The sequence below is a fragment of the Cololabis saira genome, chromosome 17 (genome assembly GCF_033807715.1).
Source record: "Cololabis saira isolate AMF1-May2022 chromosome 17, fColSai1.1, whole genome shotgun sequence".
Taxonomy (NCBI): domain Eukaryota; kingdom Metazoa; phylum Chordata; class Actinopteri; order Beloniformes; family Belonidae; genus Cololabis; species Cololabis saira.
In genome coordinates, this window is record NC_084603.1 from 32262985 (window position 1) to 32284113 (window position 21129).

A 21129-nucleotide genomic window follows, 5' to 3' on the forward strand; every position below is an offset into this window, starting at 1 on the left:
TAGGCCAGTTGTCCAAAGCTGGAGGAAAAGGGTCAAGAGAGTCACTTGAAGATCGCTCAGGGGGGGAGGAGTACAGTCTGAAGGAGCTGTATGCCATCCAGGAGATCCAGTCCCAGCCTGACCTGCTTATTGTACAGTAAGTTCATCACAACCTTGACATCAGGCCTAACAGCACTGTTTGAAGCAGGACTTGGTCTTTGAAAGTAGCAGTATTTAAAAAGGAGGAATGAAACCAGTATTGAACCACTTCCCCAACTGTACTGAGTATTGTACTGAATATATTTCATTAATTCAATGCGCTGTCTCGGTGACCTCTAGTGGTGAAACAGGAAACAGCACAACAAAGTCTGGAGAAGAGAATAACTGATATTTATGTTAATCCTGTAACATCTCTCTGTAAAGACTGATGAGCAGTAGAGAAGGCACGCATGGGGAAACGTGCTGGGTTGATGATCAGGTGTGCTTGTGGGGGGATATTTTTCACTTGGAAGGAGGATTCAGAAGGTTTTTATTGAGAAACAATGTGTTTCCTTTTTTCTTATTTTACCTCTCCAGATTTTGAAAACACCTGCTCACATGGCACAGATGAGGCTGGTATGGAAAGGTACTGCTTCGCAGGTAAATATAAGTAGATGCTGTTGCTTCACGAAGCATTTTGCATGTCTCACAAGCATAGGACCAAGATTTGTCTAATATTTGTAATCAGTTCTTTCTTACAAAATTTTGATTATTTACTTTCAAGTAGAAATGTCTTAAATAACCCAACGACTTGAGTGGTTAATATTATATAAATACAAATACGCAACATTTCAGTTTTCCTACTCTTTTGTGGAAAGTTGGTTTAGATCTTTATTAAAATGGAAAACAGAAGTTGTTTCTTGTTGTTAAAATTGTTATTATTGATTTTAACGAACTCCAGAGATTTGATAAAAGACTAATGGCCAGTAGCAGTTATTGGGATTTGAGTTTAAAATTAAAATCAAGAGAAATATGAATACAGGGAAAAAAATATTGGGGGGGAAAATGAACAACAAATACAGTATGACGTGTACAGTAATCCGTTTCGGCATTGTAGTACCTGTGGTGTCCTCTAGGGCGCAGTAGAGCGCCACAGAGCGCAGTAGAGCGCTGTAGAGCTGCCAAGGTTTACACGGACGAAGAAGAAGAGAGACGGGAGGGAAGTTTGACAGTAGTCAACAGAAAACTGTAAATGTTTTAGATCATAAACTTTCTTCATTTGTGAATAACTTCTGAATAACTTCACTCGAGACCAAACACAAGCGTAAGTCTGTACCGGTGCAGTCCCGAAGTCTTTCAGGATACGCGGAAAAACGTTACGTTTAACCAAAACCAGCATTAAAATGACTCTTTAGGCTCATTTCAAGGATAATACAACATTATTTGTTTTCCAACTCGTACCATCAGTTAGAGCTTATTTACTGGTATCCACCTGGAACATGTCACGGTAGTGCTTCTTTTAAGTATTTGCTTAATTAAATACACGTGGTTTTGTTTTTGTTTTTTATCCAGCTGTTAATGGCGCTGCTGTAGTTTTACCTAATCATTTGCTTTAAACTCTACTAATGTTAGTTAGTTAATATTTATTTCGGTCAATCACAAACATAAAAATCCACAAACAAGATAACAGGTTTTTCCCTGGTCAACTTTGTGATTATTTTGACCGAAAAGGTCTGGGCTTGAAGCATAAAGCTTATCTTGCCCACCTTTTAACAGAATAAAATATACAAAAAGAACAAATGAAGTATCATGAGGTTACACAAAATAATAATAATAATAATAATAATAATAATAATAATGATAGCTCTGAAAACAGAGGAAAGGAAACCCACAAAACCAATTTAGGTTGTCATTTCATCTAATGCGTGTACATTCTTCTTTGTTTGCTTATGTGTCCATTACCTTTGCTTTGAATAATATCTCGTATGCTTTTATTGAGTTTGTTAGTTTAAGGTCGTTATCTAATGAGTTCCACAGTTTTACTCCTAAAACGGATAAACATCTGCCCTTTGTATTTGTTCTTATTCTTTTATTTCTAGGTCAATGAGTGCAGAGCAGTCAAGGGGAGGGAATCGAGGACGGGGAGGAGGTGGTAGTGGATGGAGGAGTGGAAATCGAGGCTGGAGAGGAGGTGGAGGAGGAGGAGGATGGAGAGGAGGTGGGAATCAAGGATGGAGAGGAGGAGGAGGAGGATGGAGAGGGGGAGGAGGAGGATGGAGAGGAGGAGGAGGCTCATCTGGAGGATGGAGAGGTGGTGGTAGTAGAGGAGGATTGATAGGCCCAACTGTCGGCACTCAAAGACGTGAGTTCCTTTCTCTTTTCTGTTATTATCAGTAAATCCTCAGGAATGAGGCATTTTCATTTATTTACTTTCTGCTGTTGTATATATGTTGTTGTATATATGTTGTATAAATAATTTCTTCTAAAAGCACTGGCTAACAACAATTTAAATATCTAATGTTCTTTCAACCACAGTTATATACCAGAAATTAAGTTTCACTGCTTGTGAACCCATTAAGCAACATGTCTAAGTGCTTTACCGTCTCCTTCAGTCCCCGTCCAGACTACTCTCGATGCTTTGTGTCCTTACAAAGGATGGACACTCTACTTCACTGAAGGTATGTGTGCCATGTAATGGTCAGCAGGCTTTTTCTTTGTCTGTGAGGAGCTTTTCATATTTGTTTATCTTTTTCATATGCAGGGTTCATAGAGAGTGCACCCAGTGTGGTGAAAATCAAAGTGTTTGAGACATATTTTACTTCGAGGATTCACCTGTTTGACAAGGTCTGAGAACTAAATTTCTACTTCCTAAATTAATTGTTTTATTTCAGTGAGAAGGTTTCCATGTCAGTTACAAGAATAGTGGTTGCATTTCTGTGTACAGGATGAGATTGAGCGTCAGGGTAGTGTGCTGGTGGATTACATAGACCTGATTGGAGACAAAATTGTACGTCAAGCCCTTCCTGACATAATGACAGACCTGAAGGAGCAGCCGGAGGTGATGCTCAATTGTTTGGGGGTGGCCATTCATCAGGTATAAACACAGATCTGCTCTGACAAAATTGTTGCCTTGTATGGTTCTCAGTGTTAATACAAAATACATATTTTTAATAGTCAAACACCCTGAAGTATTTTAAAGAATTCATATTTAATTTGAGGAAATGATTTATTGGTGTTATTTTCCACATTATGTACAATTATTAATAACTAAAACCGGAGAGCATGTGCTAAAGTAAGTGTTGGAGAACCAAAATGACTGATGTCTGCACGTGATTCAGGTGTTGACAACAGATTTGGAGAAGCAAGCTGCAGAGCTGCAGGAGGAAGAACTTCCTGTTGATACACCAATCATCAACATCCCTCATATCAGTGCAAGGTAATGCACACACTGAAGCACAGCGTTGTCCTGACCCGTTTGCAGGAATGAAGATACATTTATTTGTGTAACTCTCTCACAGGCTGTACAACTATGAACCACTGACTCCGCTGCGGACGCTGCGTGCCAGTGTGTTTGGCCGGCTGGTCTGTGTGAAGGGAACGGTGGTGAGAGTGAGCAACATCAAACCTCTGTGCACCAGGATGGCCTTCAGGTGCCAGTCCTGCACCAATACACTATCTCTGCCACTGCAGCATGGGAAATATGCCACTCCCACCAAGGTATGCACGCTAGGAATGGGCCATATTTTACCGTTCATGATATACCGTCAAAAAAATTCCCCACGGTAAGAATTTATCATCTCGCGATAAATTCACGTTGATGACGTTTTTGTGTAACAAACATGGTGGAAGGCGGATCTGAGAGCGAGGAGCTCGTTGTTAAACAGTTTATCTGGAACTGGTTTGGATTTAAAAAGAGTGACGAGGAGCAAACATCATCTATTACGTGCAGAGTCTGCAAAAACAGAAGGAAATGGTTGTTACATTTTGATATAACGTTTGACTATTACGAAAAAAAATTGCAATAGTATCTCATTTGTGGCATGTTCCAACCACAGGTTAATTTGCACATTTTATTTATATTAGAAGAAGAGATCACTGATAGCATTTTATTTTCAGTGAACTTTTATTTATTTGTCCTGTTTCTTTATTTATCAGGTTGCATTTTCTTCTACTTTGTGATTTTATAAGCTAGGAAAACTTGAACGACAATGGTACTTTTGCTGTTTGCACTGTTATCCCACTGTTTAAGCCATACCGTTTGAATAAATGTTGAATCTGTTCTTACATTTCAAACTGGTTTGAAATAGATTTATAGTTACAAAGGGGGAGTTGAATTGGTATTTTTTTAATCGTAATTTTTATCGTTATCGGGATAAATGCCAGAAATGATCGTGATACATTTTTTAGTCCATACTGCCCATCCCTAATGCACGCACAGCTCAAGAAACAACTTTATTTTTTCAGTCATGTAGTTGTTATCTAGAGATAAACTACGTTTTTTTTCTAAACCACCAAGTGTATCCAGCCTGGATGTCGCAGTCATTCCTTCACCCCCATCCGCAGCTCCCCTCTCACGCACACTGTAGACTGGCAGATCATCAAGTAAGTGTATTGTGGTCTGAATGTTAAGCTGCATAATCACAACTTGAACTATTTGGAAGAAGGGACCTGCTAAAGTATTCAGTATTTGTGCTGCTTCAGGGTGCAGGAGGTGATGGGTGGAGAGCAGAGGGAGACTGGACGAATCCCACGCACCGTTGAGTGTCACCTGACCGCCGACCTCTGTGACAGCTGTGTCCCTGGAGACACAGTTACTGTGACGGGGATAGTCAGAGTTATCAACGATGGTACCAACCCACACACGTTCACATTGTAGTTAGAAGTTAAATCAAACACACCGTGGAGACATTTCAGTAATTCTCTGCAAGATATTGAAATGAACAATGATCTAAACTGCATAAAAAAATGAATAATTCAGAAATGATCATGTAAAAACTGATGTCCTGCTTCAACACACAGGGTCATAATACTTTAAGACAGTGTTGAATCTATTTCCATTTTCTCTACAGTGTTTTCTGTTTCCTTTTTCTGTGTTGATATTAAAGCACACAGTTTAAACAGCTTTTTCTTTGTGTGCAGGCGTTCCCAGAGGAAATAAGGATCAGTGCATGTTTCTCCTCTACATTGATGCTACCTCAGTCAGCAACACTAAAGGTAGCATCTTTCACATATGAGCTTAGACGTGACAGCTCTCCATCAAACAGTCGAATGAAGAGTCGTTTACTCTGACATTTCAGGCCAGTTGTCCAAGACTGGAGGAAAAGGGTCAAGAGAGTCACTTGAAGATCGTTCAGGGGGGGAGGAGTACAGTCTGAAGGAGCTGTATGCCATCCAGGAGATCCAGTCCCAGCCTGACCTGCTCAGGCTTATTGTACAGTAGGTTCATCACCACCTTCACCACCTAATGCCAAACAGTAGTGGCTTTCTAATTCATATACTGAACTAAATTTGCACAATCCTGGATTGAAAAACAAAACTATGAAATGTGAAAATCCTTTGCCTTTAATATGTGTGAAGCTTTGTCATCGTTTGTTTTGCTGCGGTCAAGATTTCACAAGGATTCTGTTGAATCATCTCGTCATTGTGTCGATGAAAGTTGATAACAAACATGATGATTAAAGTGTCTGCTCTTTTGGCTTCTTTCAGCTCTATGTGTCCTGCCATCTACGGCCATCTGGTGAGTGCAGCTATTTTATCAGATTTGTAGAACCAAGACATTTTTTGAAACTGGGTTTTACTGTACAATAGGTTTGATTTCATCTTTTTTGATCATAGTTGTTTTGCGTCTGTCTGTCATAAAACCATAACGTTTTGTACCGTACTGAGGTTTAATCTGCCCCCCCACACTGTCGTGCACCTGCAGTTGGTGAAAGCTGGCCTTGCTTTGGTGTTGTTTGGCGGCAGACAGAAGCTCACGGGCAAGAACACGGTTCCAGTGAGAGGTGACCCACATATCCTGATAGTGGGAGACCCCGGGTTGGGAAAGAGTCAGATGTTGCAGGTAACACAGGACAAGCAGCAGACACTGTGAATGACGCGGTGGATAATGGCTTTGAGACTGATGTCCTCTTCTCAGAGACGGTGCTAATTTAAAGTGCTCTGTGTTTGTTTTTATCCATGAAGGCAGTGTGTAATGTGGCTCCCAGAGGAATTTATGTATGTGGAAATAGTACCAGTACCACAGGTAAATGATCTTAACTTCTTAATCCAAGTACTAATTTACTATTAGAACTATTATTTTTATTTTCTTTTGGGCGGTGATGATATTATCATATCTTTCTTTCTGTAGGGCTAACGGTGAGGTTGTCCCGAGACGCAGGAACGGGGGATTATGCTCTGGAGGCCGGAGCTTTGGTGTTGGCTGATCAAGGTCAATACATTTATATTTAGTAATATTGTCTGTTCATTAAAACTATTTAGGTGTTGTAGAACCTTTCTTGAAAGATTTTTTTCTCTCTATTATTTTTGTCCCTAAAAACTTCAGAAATTCACGGTATCTTTTAATCTGTGTCGCAGCTGTTAATTACATTTACTCTGTGAAGGATTTTAAGGAACATTTCTGCTTGTACAATTCAAGCTGAATTAGGCAATAAGTCCTAAAACTATGGATCTTTAGCTTTTTTAAACAACTCCATCACTGCCTTGTGATTGAGAGTTTTAAAGTACCAAGATGCTGGACTTAAATCTAAATCATTACGATATATGCTTGTAGAACAATGCAAGCTGTTTCCCAAACTTGAAATGTACTTCTTTCGTGTTTCTTTTTTCCACTTCTCCTCTTTCTGCAGGTCTGTGTTGCATTGATGAGTTTGATAAGTTGGGTAGCCAACAGCAGGCTCTGTTGGAAGCCATGGAGCAGCAGTCTGTAAGTCTGGCTAAGGCTGGGATAGTCTCCTCTCTGCCTGCCAGAACATCCGTTGTGGCAGCTGCAAACCCCATTGGAGGACATTACAACAGAGCCAAGACCGTCTCTGAGAACCTGAAGTAAATTGCTCAACAATGAGCAAGAAAACATCACATTGTCTGTAGGTACTGCAGTTTTTCACTTGTACTTTCCTCTTGTTTGTCACTAGAATGGGTTCAGCACTTCTCTCCCGCTTTGATGTCGTCTTCCTCCTACTGGACATCCCAGATGAGTCCCATGACCGCCGCCTGTCAGAGCACGTCATGGCCACCAGGGCAGGGAAAGGCAGAGCCAGCAGCTCCATCGTCACCAGGACCAGTAATCAATTAGAGACTTCCATCCTGCTGCAACATTCAAACATGCCGTTGTCTGAGCGTTTGCAGGTAAATCTGTGCCCTCAACACACAGAAAAGCCCCGTCACATTTCTTTACAGCACATTTCAGACACAAAGGTGATTAAAAAAGCAATATACCAAACTTGAAGAGGAAATATAAGAAAATAGACAACATTTAAATTAAAAAAAAAAGTCTTTAACAAAATTCTTTTTTTTTTCCTTTATATTCTGGAATTGATGGATTATGATTTGACTGTGTTCCAAATGGTTGTTGGTCTGTATATGTGGCCCTGCGATGGGCAGGCGACCGGTCCAGGCAGTCCTGCCTTTTGCCCCGTGACGGGCTCCCGCAGACCCCTGTGACCCGATTTAGCGGGTGTAGAAAATCGATGGAATTAACAAGTTACATTATACAAAATAGCGTAGATGCAGAATAAAGCAGTTATAAACATACATGTTTGAAAATGATGACCTGTATAAAACCATGTTTTAACTGGACATGATATTTTGATTAAAAAGTAGTCAGAACAGAATGAATGAATGCTTTTAGTTGCATTGAACCTACTGTTAGAGCTCCAGAGCAGCAGAGGACAGAATAATGATCTTAAGATCTATTCCACAGTAAACACATCTCCTATGTAGCTCATGAACGACGTTAGAACAGGATTGATTTTTCTTTACTCGACGCTCCATCCATGTCATGTTGCGTAGCTGAGATTGGAAACACCTCCCCAGTCTTGTAGAATATAAAAGATGTGCACATTGAAAAGTAAAGGCCAAAAACTGATTTATATAGGAGTTCAGCTTCGTCAAATTCACAATTGTCTATCCAGACTATATAACTCTATATAATTTTGAATATGATCTGAACCACATGATGACTGCTCTGACAGCCTGGCTCATTTTTCCAGTCTAGAAGAAGTTTATGATCCATAGGGTCAGTTGCTGCACTAAGATCTAATAATACCAGGACTTTAGCCTCCTGGAAGAGCTGAAGTCTTAAAAAAAATAGTTCTCTAGGATCTCATTTGTCTGAAAAAACATATTGAATTCATGAAGTGAATTTCGATGAGAAGATTATAGATTAAGGCATCTAGTTTTCCTTCCTCACAGCTGCAGTATGTAATGGGATCTCACAGAAATGAGCTGTTCACAATGAGAACCAACTCCAGTCAAAGAGTTAAAAACAAAATATCTCACAGACAAGTAGGTGATTAGGTTCTAATGTCGCTGTAGGCCTGACTCAATGTAAAACCACTAACTTTCCTTTTTTATATACATGTACTGTATACATACTGTATATAAAAATGTGCAAACTCATTACAGTTTCAAAGTAGTCCAAATTTCGGAGGAGATTCCATGGCAAATAGATAAAGCTGTGGGTGCTGGCCTTCACTCTTATCCACATCTTCTTGTTTACGTATAACAACTCAAGGCTGGGACAGAGGTTGGCACCAAGTAGTCTGGATGCAGCAGGATGTGGATGAATCCCTTCAGGCTCTCATTGGCCTTTGCCGTTTTAAAACATGTAGAAATCGTCAACATACTTTATCTCATGAGTGTGGAATGCCGACGCCAGCTGAACATCGAGGCAGTGCAGTCTTCCAAAGTTCAACATTTTTAGTATCATCACACATTGTATTCTGTGTTAGAGGAACCGGCGGTGCTGCAGTATTGCATCTCATCTCTAGATTTGTTTGCCTGTATCAATTATGTGCATCTGTTTCTAGATCCCTGCAGGTGAAAGTTTGGACGTGATCCCGGCATGCTTGTTAAGGAAGTACATCAGCTACGCTCGTCAGTATGTTCATCCCACGCTCTCTCCCGAGGCGGCACTGACCCTTCAGGACTTCTATCTGTCACTGAGATCTCAGGCGAACTCTGCAGACGCTACGCCCATCACCACACGGCAGCTGGAGTCTTTAATTCGACTTACAGAGGTAAGTTTACCCAACACAGCTGGAAATATACAAGTAAAACTACAAAATAATACTTTTCTCTGTAATAGTTTTAGAAGAGGATTCAACTTTCTTACCAGTGTGTTCTCTCTGTGCTTTTATGTAGGCAAGAGCCAAGTTAGAGCTCAGAGAAACGGCTACAAAAAGCGATGCTGAGGATGTTGTGGAGATCATGAAACACAGGTGAGTGCTGCAATCATTGTATCTGCATGTGCCTCCTAAAACATTGAAAAGAGACTGTAAATGTAACATGTAGAAAGTTAAGTTAGTAATTATAAATGATTACTGATAACATGGTATTTTATGCTGTAAAGTCGTAGAAAAGGATACAGTCAACTTTTGTTTTGAAATTTGGTTTCTACATTTTACACGTCTCAGTGAACCAGCTTTACTAAAAATGTCAATTCACATATTCAGACTTAAAAACTGTTAGTAGTAATGACAGTAGCCTGTCTCATTGTGGGCCGTTATTGACTATATTAAATCAACGTTTTTTTTTTTGTCATATTGAAATTGAAAACACAACCACATCACTATTGCCAGACAGTCAACATGCTGCTAAATCAATCAGGAAGATTACAATCCTACTGACTCCAACCAGCACTAACACTGTCCACAGTCCAAGGGACCACTCCCTGTTAACTTCAGTATCATAAGATTCATTAAACCATTTTAAATCAGGATTGTTTCTTACCCATTATACAAGTCACTGAGATGCTGTTTTTTTTTTTTTTTTTTTATAAATCATTCAGTTTCTTTTCACTTGATCATACTGTATCAAGCAGATATATCAGTCAACAGCAAACACTGACAGCCAAAGTCCTGATCATGTAAGAAATAAAGTCAGCACTTTTCTGTTCATTAGAAAGAAGAAAAGAAAGTCCAGGTAGTTAATGTAATACATATAGTTATATGACTGTGTTACATACTGTAATATTTTCTGAAACCTCTTACCCTTGTTGCACGTGTCTCTGCTCAAACCTGGCATGTAACTCAGCTGGCTCCTTGCTTTTTTACCATTTGGATTAGCTTGAGTGTGGAGGAGTAACAGATTGACAACCAAGTAACTTTGCATTGGTCATGTCTTTATTTCCACTTCTGATACGCCGCACACAGTGAACAACATTTAGACAAGTTATTTTGAAATGCAGGTTTATTTAGTACTTCAGAGTCGCATGCTGGTCTGTTGTCGACTTTAAAGGGGGAGCGTCGGTTGGATCTTGTCTTTTTCTTACTGGAACACAAACATTCCATCGTTGTGTTTTTGTTGTTGTTGTTGTTTTTAATATTTAGTACAAAATGTCCCAACATAGATAATGCTTGACTGAGTTACAGGCTAAGTCACAGCATGCTGGTCTGTGATATAAAGGTCTCCCTCTGTTTGTGTGTTTCAGCTTGGCTGACACGTATTCAGATGGTCTGGGCAATCTGGACTTTGAGCGCTCTCAGCTTGGATCTGGCATGAGTCAGCGCAGTGCTGCAAAGAGACTTGTTAATGCCCTGCATGTGCACGCTCAGAGGACCACTCAGAAGGAGTTTGATCTACACACACTTCGATCTGTGGCTGATAAAATGAACATCAAGGTAAAAGCACGTATAAATACAGTGAAACAATCCAGTTAAATTGCACATATGAAAGATGCACATATCTTAATGTTAATTTTGACTGTTGGTAATTAATTATTATATCATAACTTCAATAGTTTTTAAAAGTAGAACAGAATGCTGCTTTAAAAGAATAAAAAAAGAAGAAATTGCAATCTATGGTTGGAAACTGGGAGAAAAGGATAAAAGTCTGTCAAAGCACCTAGTTGTCTTTATAAAGCATTTGTATTGAACAGTCAAATCATGTCTGCAACAGTGTTACTGTTTATAGGGAAGTCCCCATTTCCTTCAACGATTTGTTGCTGGATGTATCAAATTTGATACAGGAATTTTTGACACTTCTGTATCACTCCCATAATCAAAAGAAAAAAAGTTTTAAACAATTAAAAAATAAAGAAAAATAAAGAAAAAATACATACTGTACAATACCCAATGTTTTCATTATGATACAGAATAAGTATGGTTTAGAATCTGTTAAAGACGGGGGGTGGGTTATTTTCAATATATAACAAAACATTTCAAATGAAAAAAAGATTTTCTGTGCATCATTTCATACGTCAGGTGTTAAAGGGTTAAGCACTGCAATTCTCCACACGTTGCTTGATAATACATGCAATTAATTTTGATATTTGTGCATACTAAAACACTGTTATTATATTTATAGCTGAAGTTTTAATCAGTCAATTGTTGATTCTTTGCAGGTTATGGATTTTCAAGGTCTCTTGAGTTCCCTGAACGAACAGGGTTTCCTGCTGAAGAAAGGGCCAAAGCTGTATCAGCTGCAGACTGTCTGACCACAGACAACCACAAAACACTTATACAGAGAGATTTAGACACAAGGTCAGTGCTTGGGGTGACATGTTTGGTTCATTTTCTTCAAACATTTAACAACTCTGCAGGGGGTTACTGTTTACATGTGTATGTATATGTATGTTAGTATATACACATTCATATACTTCCTGCAGGTCTACAAACCAACCAGAAAGGAAAAGCTAATCTAAATAAGACATGTGGCAAATGTAACTCAGTCTCTTACCACTTCAGCACTCATTTTGATAAATATGCAATGATAGATTAATGCCGTCTTCAATGTTTATGCAATTTTATAACCATAATTACATGGTAAATCGAACTGTACCCAAATTGTTAAATACTTTAAAAGTGATTATAAATAGTGTTGGGAGTTGCACATGTTCCATTTAGACAGGTGATTTTGTAATACAAACAAATTTACCAGTTTCGAGGAATATATTTATGTAAATAAAATGAGGTGTATGTTTATGTATATATGTAAAGTATTAAGTGGTTTTGAACTACATAATTGGAATAGTTTTTATTTCCAAATATACAGTTTCTTTGGCATTTTTACATTTTCTTATTTTTTACCAGCTGAAACTTGGACACTTTGATTAAATCTATACTCATATTTATTAACATCCTGTTTTTTGTAGTATGACACTGCCTATACATCCCTTCTAAATTGCATAACTTAGTTTAAAATGTTGATTTCGATCAGCTATTTGTCCAGTAGTTTGATGAAGATAGTGTTATCTCTTTGCTCCTTTGTTCATTAGCATTCTGTATATCATTTAATAGCTGAGTCTGTATAGTGTACATATTAATACAATATTTAATTAATAAATGTTTCTTACCCTGAACAACAGTTTGCTTTTTTTGTTCTTATATCAAAAGTACGTTTTTAATTTTGTCAATGCTTTTATTGTGAAATGCATCGTCACTCGCATCGTCATTACTTATTTTCAACAGCAAAAGCCTGGAACTACTGATGTCGTTATTTTTGTAATATTCGGGTCAAATATGTGTTTAAGATTTTCTCCTAAAGTATTCCGTTTTCTGTCTTAGTTTTCTTTGTATTATGTTGAGAGTATTGGATGATGTTAAAAATAAAAACATTTTACGACAGCAGCTGAGGTGTCTGTTTACGGCAGCATGGCAGCCTGCTGAAGGACCGCGGTGACTGCACCTGTATATGAACCGGAGACCCGCCATGACCGCTCCACCGCGGGTTGCGAGGCCAGCAGCTCGGTAACAGGAGGACCATGATGATAACGACGTGTTTGCGGCGGGTGTCGTCGCCGCTGCTCCGCGGGGCGGCGACCCTTCCCGTCCCCGGCCCCGCGCTGCTGCTGCCCGGCCGCGTGTGCGGGCGCTGCCCCGCGCTATGGCGGCTCAGACACTCGCCCGCCCCGGAGCTGACGGGGGTAACGCGGCTCCCGGCGGGCGGCGGCTCGGGCTGCTCGGGGCTCCGCCGGCTGAGGTGGACGGAGGGCGGCCCCGCGGCTGCGTGCTGGGGCGGGCTGCTGCCGCAGGGGGAGCCCCGGCTCCTGCAGGGGCCGGGAGGTCAGCGGAGGTCAGCCGCGGCCCGGGCCGCGCTGCCCGGGGAGAGGGGGCTCTGCAGCGGGAAGGAGGGGGGGCCGCCCCGCGGAGCGGAGCCCACACACCCGCAGGAACCGGGGTCGGACCCGGGGTCAGCACAGGGGCCGGCACCGGGGTCGGTACCGGGAGAGGGACTGTTCAAGTTCAAAGAACTGGTGGGTCCAATACTGAGTCAGTATTAGTCAGTATTACTGACGCATGCGCATTAACACGAAGACTGTGGGAAATGAAACTGTAACACACCTGTGCAGGTGGAAATCGGTCTCAGGCAAAAGCAGCAGATCTGCCTGCAGGTTCCTCTGGATGAGGCTGCGTGTTGCCACACACATGAAAGGTTCACAAACAGTTACAATAATGGGCTGCAGATTTAAAAAAAGATGTGTGAGCACATTGAGTCCATGCTCATCGTGTGAAATGTGCTTATAAATAAATGTGCCTCTGCCTTTGTTGAGGTGTCAAAAAGACAACAGAAAATAAACAGCCACAGCCTTAGGAAGTCCTCCCAGGAATGGGCTCATGATCTGCTGGAAATCCTCTGAGTTCAGCTTCCGTCATTAACCAGAGATCAATAGCCTTCTTTTTATGTGTTTCCTGGTTATCGATATTAACTGCACTGCTGGTGAGGGTCAAGGGTCAGGAGGGGCAACTTTAGGAGACACCAATGTGTAAATAATACCACAAGCATGGACTATTATATATCCATTTGAAATTTTGAGGAGTACTTTTTAAATGACAATCAAGCAATTCTTATTTGATTTTTTACGAGACTAGCTACAATTACATATGTAGATACAAAACAGCTTAGAGAAATAATATTTACTAAATATTATTTCTGTAAGCTGAGGTTGCAACAGAAACAAGTGTAAAAGTCTTCAACTGAGGTCAGATAATGGTGTTTACACCTACACGATGCATATAAATAACAGGGTGGACATATAATAATTACTATACTATTAGTTTTATGGTTTTAACAATAGCTGAAGACGGTTTAACCAACAAAAATGCCTGAGAATCATGTTCAGTTGCCTCTGTGAAGCAGTGTAGTTTTTGTTTGGACCTGAGCTGCAGATGAACAAGTTTAATCTCTGATTCTTTGACGGAATGTTTGTGGAGGTCATTGTTTAGAAAAACAGAGTTTGAGAGGGTTGTAGTGTTTATTTTATGATAGTTATGATCATGATTACAGCTGATGTGCTGTTGGAGTTGTATCACTATGTCAGTTGGAGAGTTCATCTTGCTCTTTCTCTGTTCATCTTCCAATTTATATCTGCTGACGTGACCATATATTTATGATTATTGAAAAGATTAATATACTTGTTCCTGGGTTTTTCTGTCACAATCTGTAAACCAGCATATTTTAGTTTTTGTTTATGGGAAGAAACCCATGTAGTTAGAGGAGGAGGGAATAAAAGCTTAGGTTTGTCCCTGATATGAGGACACCGCTTCAGTCTCAACAAGGATGGTGGATTGTGAGAGCCGTTACGGAATAAGGGAATAAATGTAACGTCTAACTCCTGCCCTGGACCAGTCTCCAAGCTGGCTTCGTGAATCACTGATCGCGGATGCCCTGAAACGTCTGAATATGAACTTGGAGGAGGAATTACAGAGCAAAGATCCTGTTTCAAACTTTTTCTTCCTAAAAACTGAGGCGGCTGTAAGTGGACCATCCAGAAAAGAGAGAATAAGGCCAGACAAATTATAATCTTTTACTAATGGCTTACTGATTTGTATTGCTGCATGTGAAACTTTTTAAAAACTGTTTTGATACTTCTGCTAGCTTTGTAAATGCTAAAAAAAGGTAATTTACATTTACAGCTTACTTGTTTTTCTCTGTTCATACGATGAAAGACTTTAAAAGTGTCAAACTGCCATCATGGGTGTGAATAAATGGAGCTTGTTGGTGCAGCACAAGATTCATTAGATGGTGGTATTTTGGTGGATAATGGATTTATTTAGCAGGTAAAAGCTAAAGAGGTGCAGTTAATTGCAATTTTATTGAGATTTCATTTTTGGCTCCCAGTGATCACAAAAACATTGTAATTGAGTAAAAACTACTATTTTGCTTCATATTCTTTCTGAATAACAAGCACACTTAACATAAACGCGCCATGGCCATGAGTGAGTGTTTCCCAATTGACGTCAAGGTCATTTCTGGCCAAACATATGTAAAAGATTACTTAGCAGCTCTGCCAGTATTAAAATAATAATAACAATAAAACTTTATTTGTATAGCACATTTCATACAAGAATTGTAGCTCAAAGTGCTTTACATCAATGGGAAAGTATTGACTCTGTTGGCCCGAATCCTTTTTATTTAGGTTAAATTTTGACTTTTTAAAAAGTTTACTTTGATTTAATGGAATATGGTTCAAAAGTCAGTGGGTAATAATTGAAACTGTCGTTACCAAAATAAAATTGCAATAATAACTCCCCCCTCCAATCAGTGAGCAACCCTGGTAAAAGTAGTCATGGCTAAAATGAACCGGTCCCTTTCACTTTAACCTGGTCTATATACATATACATGTACATTTGTCCTGGTTGATTACTCAGGCAAACCATTTTACCTCACATTTTGGTGACCATTGACATGAACCTAAACAACAGTCTAAAAATACTTCAAGTATTAAAAGTAAAGCAATGAGTAACATGGAAGGCGTTTACAGAAACGGCCTGAGAGATATTATTACTGTTACAGAAATACTATGAGCTTCAAAGTTTCACATGAGACACATGAAAAGTTACATTTCAATGTGATGTTGATTTTAAAAAAAAAACCCACTGACTGCTGGTGTTGGACTCAAGGACAAACAGACAGGAACTACACAGATTCATGCCAAACGGTTAAGATCCTTGAACAGTCTTTACAAAGATGTGTTTTATGGTGCCATGTGTGTGTTTAACCACTGAACTCTTTTAATTGAAGTACGCAACCTGTTTTTGTGCAGTATGAGAACCCATGGACGATCCCCAACCTGTTGTGCGTGTGTCGGATCCTGTTGGCTCCGTTCCTCGGTCACCTGATCATCCAGCAACACTTCGACCTCAGTCTGGCTCTGTTTATACTCGCCGGAGCTACTGACCTGGTAATGCAATCTTTATAACGCCCAAATAGGTTTTGGACATGTAACACATGAACGCTACTGTCTGTAGGCATATTATGTGAATATTTCTACTTATTTTGTTGTGACTTGGAGTTTTGTTGGGTATTATTTTGCGTTTGTCTGTGTCTCAGCTGGACGGCTACATCGCCAGGACGTGGCCCACGCAGAAGTCTGCTCTGGGCAGCGCCCTCGACCCGCTGGCTGACAAGATCCTCATCAGTGTTTTATACGTCAGTCTCACCTATGCTGAACTCATACCAGGTGTGTTTGACGTCTCCAGCCTGGTGCAGTTTCATTTCTGCAACAACTCAAGAGACCTTTAAATGTCTGCGAGTCTCTGAAACCACGCCCTCTGTTTCAGCTCCACTGACGGCTCTCGTGATTTCCAGAGACATCGGTTTGATCGCTGCTGTTTTCTGGGTCAGATACAAGACTGTACCTCCACCGGTGAGAAGCACATTCCCTCATAACACCAACACTTGTCTCAACTGATACTAGTAGCAACGTTATTTCTTTCCCCTTATCAATGTTATTTATAAAGTTTAAGAAAATCCCACTTTGCTCTCTAAATACTCAGGATAACAGCGGCTGCTCTGCTGTTGAAAACCTTAGAATATGCTTTCTGATCTCTTGTATTTCCACAGGTGACCCTTAGTAAGTTCTTTAACCCCTGCTACACCACAGCGCAGCTAAAGCCCACTCTCTTCAGCAAGGTGAGGCAGCAACAGCACACTCAGGGGGGGATGTGGGCTCGGAAAAGGATAAACATACCTGTACCAGTTTTTAACATTTAACAACTTAGTAGAGGGATGTGTATGATTTAGCTCCTGTAGACGAATTGTTTTTTTTCCTGATAAAACAACCAGAACTTACATGCCCATACCGGGACTGGTAGTAATAGAAGAAACACAGACCCACCAACAACGCTTAGACTGACGTAGTTAATCACAAAGTGACTGTTAAATTTCAAACTCTTTTAAGGAGAAACCCAACTAAATGTTGCTCTGTACCACAACAATATAAGCATTTACCTCATTATTAAATGACAGTAAACACATTAGTGGGATTAAATGTAGTTTATTTCTTAGTTTTCACGTGTAAGTCGTGGCTTGATAATTTTCTGGTGTAAAACATAAAACGATGATGCTAATGGCTTACCTGCTTTAAAATGTTCCAGCCTATTTGGGTAATTTTTAAGCACTTAAAACTAAACAATATTGATTTCTATTAATGCCATGTTTGTGCTGTCTGTCAAATATAACAGTTGGTAAATATACACCTCTCTTTGTGCTATCACCTGTTAAAAGACCATTTAAGATTAAAAAAGTAAAATTCAATGTGAATGTGTGCAGCTTGTGATGGAAAACCATTGAGACTTAAAACTTTGGGCAGAATTTATGTTAGAATGATGGACTTTTACACAAAGTGATGTCTTAAACTGTGTTTGCACTTTGGAGGCTTTGAATAAGTTTCTTTAGATTTATGGAGATTGTTCTGAAAAAACCAAATGATGCCCTAAGACACTTTTGCTTTGGTTTATGTATGAAATGTGTTTTATTTTTTCACATTTAAAAGTGAAAAATTGTGATAATGGCTTTTTTTTTTTGCTGGCATTTAACAGAAAGATGTATCAAAAAGTGGGGGGAAAAGAATCATATGATTCATCTAAAAAAAAAAAAAAGTTAAATTAATCGGGAAAAAAAAACAATCAATAAATGAATTGACAACAAAATAATCGTTGGTGGCAGCCCTACTAGTTGCTGGTGCTTCAGCTAATAAAACTCTTGTCAAATAGTGTGGTTATTTCTGTTTACATTTATGTATGGATACAGTATTTTCTTATATAGATTCACCAAAATTGTGCTTTGCACATTTAATGAGCCATTAGTGACTGTGAGCTGCACTTCTGCACTCCTCAGTCATTATAAAAGATGATTTTATCAGATGATTCTGCATTTGTAAGATGAGCGGATGCAGGTTAACCTTTTATCTCAACATGAATCAAAGGTTGTTTTTTACGACTCTGTGTGTTTTTCCTCTGATTCTTATTTCTGTTTTGTAATAAAGATCAACACAGCCATCCAGCTCTGCCTGGTGGCAGCTTCTCTAGCAGCTCCAGTCTTTCATTATACAGACAGTGTCCTGCTGCAGTGCTTATGGTGAGAGACACACACACACACACACACACACACACACACACACACACACACACACACACACACACACACACACACACACACAGATGTCAACTACTTGTCCTGCAATACTCACAGTGATGCTACTAAGAATGAATACAAGCCTTTTCATCACTATCAAGCACATAAATGCTGCTTGTTCCTGCAGGTTGTTTTAGTTAAGTGTGTTGACTCATTTTAATTTTCACCTCAGTGAGTTGGAGTAGAAATTGGGCTCAGGGCAAGTATTTAATCGTGCTGCAGAAGTCCATATTTTTATACAAATCTACTTCAGCAGATTGTTGAACTGACTGACATGATAGCAGGTGTTATTCAGTCCTTACACCTGAGCTCTAAAACTTCTGAGACTGCAGCTATAAATGATGAACGCCATACCTGATTCAGTTTGGCTGATCCAAGAGGTTCTGTTGTGCAGCTAACCAAACTCTGCACACTGAAAGCTCCCTATAAAGTCCAGTAGTTGAGTCCGGAGTGTGGCCCTTCCTCCACGGGATTTTTCTCTCTTTTTGGCAAGAGGGGGATGTTGCAGGGAATCAGATCTGGCAAGTGCACTAGGTGCTGAGGAATGAGTTGTTGTTTTTTTTTTTTTTAATGTCCAATGAGTATTATCCATGTGAAGCAGCTCAGGTTATCTGAACCATTGACTGAGCCACACACATCTCAGGACACAGAGTATAACTCTCGATGCTCTGACCCAGAGGAGTGATCTTTCACTTCTGTGAATGTAATCCTTGGTCTTTAATTTGCCAGACTTTTCCTCTTGTTGGGTTTCTCCGTCAGAACCTCGGGTGCAGCTGTTGCTTAGGTACAAATTAAGCTCTGCTCCTATGCATTTGTGATCCATGTTTGAATGGCAATTGCAGACCAGAACATTTTCCAAACGGGGCTTCCAGAGAGGGTTCGAGGTGACAGGAGCACTGAGCAGTGTGTCGCTGCAGAACGGGACTACATTGAAGGGTTAAAGGCCAAAGGGACAAAGGATTTAGTATTTGCTTTATAGATGCTTCCTTTGAACTTCATATGATTTATGATAAATGACTGTACTGTAAAGATTTGTGAAACTCAACCTGGAAATGCTCAGATTATGATTTTGTGATTATTTTTTTCATTGTGATATTATGATTTTGGGGTCGAGAACTACCAGTCGATCACTCTATTTAAATACTTACTTAAAGGGGACCTATTATGGCATCTAATACCAATATTTAACAGGCCTTGAATGTCTTAAAAACAAACTTTAGATTTTTTTTGCTAAATAAATTAGAAATTCAGCCTCTAAACCATGTCTTTACCTTCCCATTCTCTAACCTCATTATCTATGGGGGATTCTGAGTGGGCGGGGCTATGATGATGAGGCTCTGTGCTGATTGGCTGCCTGAATGACGCGATACACCGCTATGGAAAAATGGCGGAAGCTCCGGCCGGCGGAGTTAGTTGTGGGCGTGTTTTCACGCATCGGAGGCCAACCGATGTAAATCCTCCTTCTCTGAGTTGGCAGGCTGAGGGGAGACCACTTTATATATGTTAAAGCAAAAGAAAACGTGTTTTTCATAATAGGTCCCCTTTAAATTGATATTGGCTCAGAAATACCGGTACCAAATACTTTATTTGTTACATAGTGACAGTAGGGTTTGCGTCTGATCGTGTTTTCTTGATGCTGCCACCTGGAGCAGCCATGCATCAGTCTTAACAACAATAAGAGTCACTGACACCTCACCAACCGAATACCTTTCAAGTAGCAGTTGAAACAAAATATGACCAGAGTTTCTAAAGAAAAAAGTGTTTATTACATTTCATGTCATTGATTATATTCCAGGTATATCACAGCTGTAACTACAGCAGCTTCGGGCTACAGTTACTGGCACTACGGGCGCAAGACTGTCCAGGTCCTGAACACCAGGTCGCCATGACGACCGCCCCAGGAATCCAAACCAAAGGAGGCAGCATCGTCTGCAGTGACGCCTGTCTGCAGTGGCACGCAGAGGACAGACGGGCCCATGGAGGTTCTCCAGGAGCTCTGAGAACAAGTAGCTGTGACAACCATTGACGGGTCGCTATGGCAATCAGGCACGGAAAATGACTGAAGCCACGGATGCTTTTACTGCAACACTACAGAAGCAGCCGCTCCGCTGCCAGTCTGCTCCGGAGCCATGTGCACGGATGAAAACACAAAGATCTGAAACGTACACATCAACTACATGTCAAGTGATCGGGCAGGAGCTTTTATTTTTTTTGCCACCCTGTTTATTGATATTATTTAATTTTTTTTCAAACCCCAGGATGCAATGTCTAGCGAGTGATTGTCACATGGCAGTTTTGTAAGGCAGTGATTTATGATTAAAAAAGGAAAACCCTGGTTTATCTTGATCTGTGACTGTTCTGGATGGGGGGTGTCGTTTTTAAAACAAGAAACAGTGATTTTAGACGAGGGTTAAAAAACGCAGCGCTCCACATCCTTTAGGGGTAGCGTACTGAGTTCATAAAATATAATTTAATTGTAGAGCCTTTTGATTAATATATTTATGTAGTAGGGCTGGGCGATTTTGGACAAAAATAAAATCCCGATTTTTTTTTTTTTCTCTGAAAATCCGATTTTCGATTTCGATTATTTTTGGT

At 40.0% G+C, this 21129-nt stretch overlaps 2 protein-coding genes across 2 annotated transcripts; both read left to right on the forward strand.

Moving 5' to 3' along the window:
* The first annotated feature begins 1155 nt into the window (after positions 1-1155).
* mcm8 (minichromosome maintenance 8 homologous recombination repair factor) lies at positions 1156-12618 on the forward strand. Its single transcript, XM_061745157.1, has 22 exons — positions 1156-1282; positions 2058-2176; positions 2234-2320; positions 2571-2636; positions 2720-2802; positions 2903-3052; positions 3297-3394; positions 3477-3675; positions 4475-4560; positions 4660-4805; positions 5098-5172; positions 5256-5394; positions 5665-5695; positions 5882-6019; positions 6142-6202; positions 6308-6388; positions 6807-7002; positions 7092-7305; positions 8988-9197; positions 9322-9398; positions 10610-10799; positions 11522-12618. Exons 2-22 carry the CDS (start codon positions 2062-2064, stop codon positions 11612-11614), a joined length of 2535 nt encoding a protein of 844 aa, XP_061601141.1. The 5' UTR covers positions 1156-1282; positions 2058-2061; the 3' UTR covers positions 11615-12618.
* A 135-nt stretch (positions 12619-12753) lies between these two features.
* crls1 (cardiolipin synthase 1) lies at positions 12754-20872 on the forward strand. Its single transcript, XM_061745448.1, has 7 exons — positions 12754-13372; positions 16163-16300; positions 16450-16579; positions 16680-16765; positions 16963-17031; positions 18386-18477; positions 20330-20872. The coding sequence occupies exons 1-7, from the start codon at positions 12881-12883 to the stop codon at positions 20421-20423; spliced, it is 1101 nt and encodes a 366-aa protein (XP_061601432.1). The 5' UTR covers positions 12754-12880; the 3' UTR covers positions 20424-20872.
* Positions 20873-21129: the final 257 nt, after the last annotated feature.

Coding starts and splice junctions, on each gene's coding strand:
- mcm8 (XM_061745157.1), top strand. CDS start 2,062: ATGAGTGCAGAGCAGTCAAGGGGAGGGAATCGAGGACGGGGAGGAGGT. Junction 2,321..2,570: donor AACTGTCGGCACTCAAAGAC/GTGAGTTCCTTT, acceptor CGTCTCCTTCAG/TCCCCGTCCAGACTACTCTC. Junction 2,803..2,902: donor GGATTCACCTGTTTGACAAG/GTCTGAGAACTA, acceptor TTCTGTGTACAG/GATGAGATTGAGCGTCAGGG.
- crls1 (XM_061745448.1), top strand. CDS start 12,881: ATGATGATAACGACGTGTTTGCGGCGGGTGTCGTCGCCGCTGCTCCGC. Junction 16,766..16,962: donor ACAAGACTGTACCTCCACCG/GTGAGAAGCACA, acceptor GTATTTCCACAG/GTGACCCTTAGTAAGTTCTT. Junction 17,032..18,385: donor AGCCCACTCTCTTCAGCAAG/GTGAGGCAGCAA, acceptor TTTGTAATAAAG/ATCAACACAGCCATCCAGCT.